At 56.9% G+C, this 5,282-nt stretch overlaps 1 protein-coding gene across 1 annotated transcript; it reads left to right on the top strand.

The window, feature by feature from the left end:
- Nucleotides 1-4,197: 4,197 nt before the first annotated feature.
- On the top strand, nt 4,198-4,807 carry HSPB3 (heat shock protein family B (small) member 3). Its single transcript, XM_036280643.1, has one exon. The coding sequence runs from the start codon at nt 4,198-4,200 to the stop codon at nt 4,645-4,647; it is 450 nt and encodes a 149-aa protein (XP_036136536.1). The 3' UTR covers nt 4,648-4,807.
- Nucleotides 4,808-5,282: the final 475 nt, after the last annotated feature.

Below are 5,282 nucleotides of genomic sequence, written 5' to 3'. Positions count from 1 at the left end.
TCCAGAGCAGCAGGACCCCTCTCAGGGCCCCAGGGCGGGCTGCTCCTGCCTCGTCTAGCTCCTGGTGGCTGCCGGCGTCCTCGGCTGGTGGCCTCATCACTCCAGTCCCCAAGGCCAGCCTCTGCACTCTCTCTGCTCTGTCTTCACGTCACCCCCCGCCCCGTGGGCCTGTCGAGTCCCCCTGGCCCCCCTGATAAGGACACACCTGTGACGGCACCAGGACAATCTCTGGAGCCTTCACCTCGTCAGACCGGTAGGTCTGTGTCCTTCGCGGGAACAGTGATGGCTCCAGGCAGGACGGTGCGGTGTCTCTGGGCTCCTATTCGGCTCCTGCCTGCAAGACCAGCAGGAGGAGGGAGAGGAGGCGCCGCCGGGTCTGGAGGCCAGCAGAGCGGTCGTCTGGAGGGCACGGGCCACCGAGCGGCCCTGAAAGGTAGCCTCGCCCACCTGCCTTTGTCATGTGGGGGCCTGAACCCCACACCAGAGAGTTAGGAAGATGTGATGGGGGAACCCTGTAAATGCAGACACAGAGACAATGGCCAAGAGCAGCTCCTCCGACCACAACGGGCTTCACACGAGAAAGCCTGAAACCAGGGCCCACCCCTGCTCAGTGTGTGACAACCCAGTAATTCTCCACCCGCTAGAAGAAGGAACCTCTCCTGGGTTCCTTGATCCCGAGTTGTTTTTGCAAAAACTCTTGAAGAGGAAGGTATGCATCAGCCATGACCACAAGGGTACTGACCATGAGCTTAACTAATCAGGAGACGCCAGACGGGACAATGAGACATTCAGGGCTGGGGTCTAGTAAATGTTAAGAAATATAAAATAAACAACTTGTACAGCTACTAACTGCTGATATCTGCTTCTGTACACGTAGCTTGCTTGCTCTGCTAAACTCTTGAGTGACCCCTGTCCTGTATAAGCAACCCTCCCCCTGAGCTCGGGGCTGCAGTTCTCCTCGGTGTAGGTTGGCTGCAGTCCCTGCGCAGGTCATAAAGCTCCTAATATTCAAAACTACTCTGTGTCCGAGTGAGGTTGATTCTCCTGGGTTACAACAAGTGCACGGAGGATACGCTCACGCGTCTCGGGATGGTCCCCATGATGACGGAGATGGAGCCGGGCACAGTGACAGAGGGACAAGGCGGAGGCCGACTGGAGGGTGGGGACACCTGCCTGGAGAGAGGACGTTTGACCTGAGTCGGAGGGAAGGAGGACCGACCTGGACACATCCTGAGAGTGGACCTTTCTCACTGTGGACCCGAGGGCAAAGGGCCCAGGAGGAAACACTTGACATGGTCCCGGACAGGCCAGGGACAAGGCGAGGTCGGATGGTGGGATCAAGGCTGCGAGGCAGGGAGGTGAGCAGGCCCCAGGGCAGGTTCTCGAGGCCGGGAGAAGGATTTGGGGTTTCGTTCTGGTTACGAGAAGCTTCTGGCTGGGACTGCAGAGCAAGAAACTGGCAGGATTTGTACCACGTTCCAGAGCAGCCACTGTGGCTACAGCACGGAGGACGGACAGGGGCCAGCGCGGGGACAGGAGACCAGCTAGGGGCAGGCAGCTTCTCCAAACGGGAGAGGGGCCACGGTGGTTGGCGAGGAGGAGGCAGGGCAGGCGAAGGACCCATGTCGGGGGCAGTCTGGGGAAAATGGCAGAAGTAGACGTTTTGGGTTTTGCACTGGGAATGTGGATGCTCATTTTTAACCTCACCAACTCACAGGATCACGAGTGGGAACTTCACCAACATCTAGTCCTCCCCAGAGGTCCCGGAGGCAAGAAACCACAGGCCCGCCCGATCCTCCCTCTGCCCACCCTAACAGTGTCTTTCCAGTTTTTTTTTTTTTTAAAAAAAACAGAGTTTAATTTTTTAGACCAGTTTTAGTTTTAGGTTTTTAAGTAAACTTTATATTTTTTAGAGCAGGGGTGAGGAGGAGGGGGGTGAGCAGGCAGAGCAGGAGGGTTTCAGGGCGGGAAACACCCTGCACGACACGGCAGCGGTGGAAACACGTCGTTATATATTTGTCCAAACCCACAGACTGTGCAGCACCCAGAGTGAACCTGCAGGCACCCCTGGACTCGGGGGGTGGTGTGCAGTGAAGGGTCATCAGCTGTAACGTGCACCTCTGGGGGCGGGCGTGTTGACAGTGGGGGAGGCTTTGCATGTGTGGGGACGAGGGGGATGGGAAATCTCAATTTTGCTGTGCCTTTTTCTACTATTTTAAAATCAAATTCTTACTATGCTGCTGCTGGCAGTGAGTTCTGTTTTGTTTGTTTTTAATGTTTTTTCCTTTATTGATTTTTAGAGCGAAAGGAAGTGATAGGAAGAGAGATAGAAACATCAACGAGAGAGAACATCGACTGGCCGCCTCCTGCACACCCCGCACTGGGCATGTGTCCTGACCGGGAATCGAACCGGCGACCTCTTGGTGCAGGGCCGACGCCCAGCCACTGAGCCACGCCGGCCGGCCGTGAGTTCTGTTCCTGACTTAGCTCTCGGAGCAGCTCCAATGGAAACACGCTCCATGTTTCCTGAGCCTGAGGACAGTAAAACATGTGCAAGCTACATGCTCCCTGGAGGCCGCCGCCCTGTCGAGTGCAGGTCACAAACGCTGGGCGTGAGTAGCGTTATTATGCGTGTTTTTAAGTACAGACCAAAGGGTCCCTGAGGTCTTTAGGGTAAGAGAAAGGAGAGTGTTCCCCTCGGTTTTCTGATTTTTAAATCTTTTATGGGCATTTTTCTTCCATTCTAAGAAAATGGATATGCTGATAAAGAACTGGGTTCCCACATCCACCCATTCTAGAAAAGGCTGACCCACTGCAAGGACGCTCTTTATATGAAACCTTCCGGTGCAGGATAAAAAGCACACGTGTATTCCTAGTGGGGATCAAGTCTCCCTCCAGCCCTGGCCCCTCCCCCACCACCCTGTTACCCCCGGAGGCCACTCTGTCCCTAGGCACAATTACTTTCAGAGAGATGCTGTTTATATAAGCAAGTACCTACTTGTGACAAAGGTACACCTTATGGTTCCTCTGGACCTCTAACGGGTCTGGGAGGTCCTTCTGCAGCCGTCAACACAGACGTGACTTGTCCTTTCCAAAGAATGTCACAGTTGAGCCCTGGCCGGTTTGGCTCAGTGGTTAGAGCATCGGCCTGCGGTCCTGAGAGACCCGGGTTCGGTTCCCGATAAGGGCGCGTACCTCGGTTGCAGTTTGTCCCCGGCCCTGGTCGGTTGTGCGGGTGGCAGCCACTCGATGTGTCCCTTCACGTCGATGTTTCTCTCTCTCTCTCTCTGTTCCTCTCTCTCCCTCCTACTCTACCTGAACAAAAAATGGAAAAATGTCCTCGGGTGAGGATAAAAAAGAATGTCGCAGTTGAGAACCTAGGTGTAGTTCGTCGTTGCCGATTCAGCAGCGGCACTGTGACCAGGTACCCTCGAGATTTCCGGGCTTTCGTATCACACAGCTCGAAGCTTTTACCTTTTCCTCCCCCCAGTGGCTCTGTTTTCATTACCGAGGGTCCCAGTGCTAGGCCCCTCCGACCCTGGGGCTTGCCACTTCCCTGAGTCACCTGACCCCGTTTTTGATGAGCAAGGCCAGTGGAATCAGCCCAGATGCCGTGGCTCAGCTGCCCTTAGGGGCCAAAGAGCGACGATAAGAGAGAGATGTAGGACAGGGGCTGTGGGTTTGTGGGATGCAGAGGTTGAATGTCCCTTCAGTCCTCACCGGTGTCACTGGGCTCCTCTCTGCCGCCTGCGGAGACCAGGGCGCACGCAGCCTGTGTCACTGCAGGGCAGCGGGCTCTCCCGGCTGCTCTCCGAAGCCCTAGTGCCTCAGACCGCAGTCACTCACGAGGACAGTGCACTTACATGTTCAAATCCTGCTTCTGAGTTTTCTCTCTCTCCCGAGATAAGCAAGGCGGTGGCTTTGCCAGGGATAGCTGAGACCCAGGGCAGATCTGGGCACGCCAGCAGGCTGGAGCTAAATGCAGTCGGAGCAGGTCCTATAAATAGCCATTCATTCTCCCGGGTGTGAAGGACACCAGGGAGCCTGTGGGGGTGTGTCCAGGCCTCACCGAGCCAGTGCGTCTGCGCGGGGTTATGAGCAAATAGCTGCTCCAACTGAGCATCTGGCCAGAGGGGAACTGCGGCCGAGCGAGTGAACACAGCCCTGGACGCTGGTCCGGCTGCTCCCGCCCCCGCGATGGCCCAGATCGTCCTGAGACATCTCATAGACACGCCGGTGCGCTACCAGGGCCAGTTCGAGGCGCGGGGCCTGGAGGACTGCCGGCTGGACCACGCTCTGTACGCTCTGCCTGGGCCGACCACCGTGGACCTGGGACAGGCCCGGGCGGCCCAGGCGCCTCTGGGGGACCCCGCGGCGGAGACGCCCCCTGAGGAGAGCGGAGCCCGCTTCCAGATCCTGCTGGACGTGGTCCAGTTCCTCCCCGAGGACATCATCATCCAGACCTTCGAAGGCTGGCTGCTGGTCAAGGCTCAGCATGGAACCAGGATGGACGAGCACGGCTTTGTCTCCAGGAGTTTCACCCGGCAGTACAGGCTGCCCGAGGGCGTCGAGACCAAGGACCTGGCGGCCAGCCTCTGCCACGATGGCATTTTGGTGGTGGAAGCGAAGGGTCCGGGCGCCAAGTGAGCGCCCCCCGCCCCGGGGAGGGCACGAAGGTCGCAACTCGGCCGGTGAGGTGCCAGGAGTTGGTGGGACCCGCGTCCGAAATGGTTCTTATGAAGATTTAAAATACAGGCATGCTTCCCGGTATGTTGAGCTTGACTTCCTTTCTTTTTAAAATTCTCACCCGAGGATATTTTTCCACGTATCTTCAGATAGATAAAAAGAGAGAGCGAGAGACACACCGACCGGCTGACTCCTGCACGACCCCGACCAGGGCTGGGGACCAAACTGCAACCGAGGTATGTGCCCTTGACTGGAATCGAACCCGCAACCCTCTGGTCTTTGGGTCGGCGCTCTAGCCTCTGAGCCAAACTGGCCAGGATTGTTGAGCTTGTCTTTGTATCCGACTCCGAGAGGGTTCTTGTTAACTAGGTCCCGTAGCTCAAAGTGATGCTGTTCCCACACCGACACACTGCCAGTTTCGGCGTCCGGTTTGGTACCAAAGAGAACTCAGACTCACTCCTTCGTCACCCCAGCCGTGCCAGGGAGCTGCCTTTGCAGAAATTGTCGTGCCTTGTGACTTCAGGAATGCGCGCCCACCTCACGGACACTTGTGACTGTGCTAAAATAGCTGCAGCCCCTCAGCTGCCAGGCTTCCC

Source organism: Molossus molossus, unplaced genomic scaffold (assembly GCF_014108415.1).
Source record: "Molossus molossus isolate mMolMol1 unplaced genomic scaffold, mMolMol1.p scaffold_m16_p_3, whole genome shotgun sequence".
Lineage (NCBI taxonomy): Eukaryota > Metazoa > Chordata > Mammalia > Chiroptera > Molossidae > Molossus > Molossus molossus.
The sequence above is the reverse complement of the archived record's forward strand: the minus strand, read 5'-3'. Positions and strand labels throughout refer to the sequence as shown.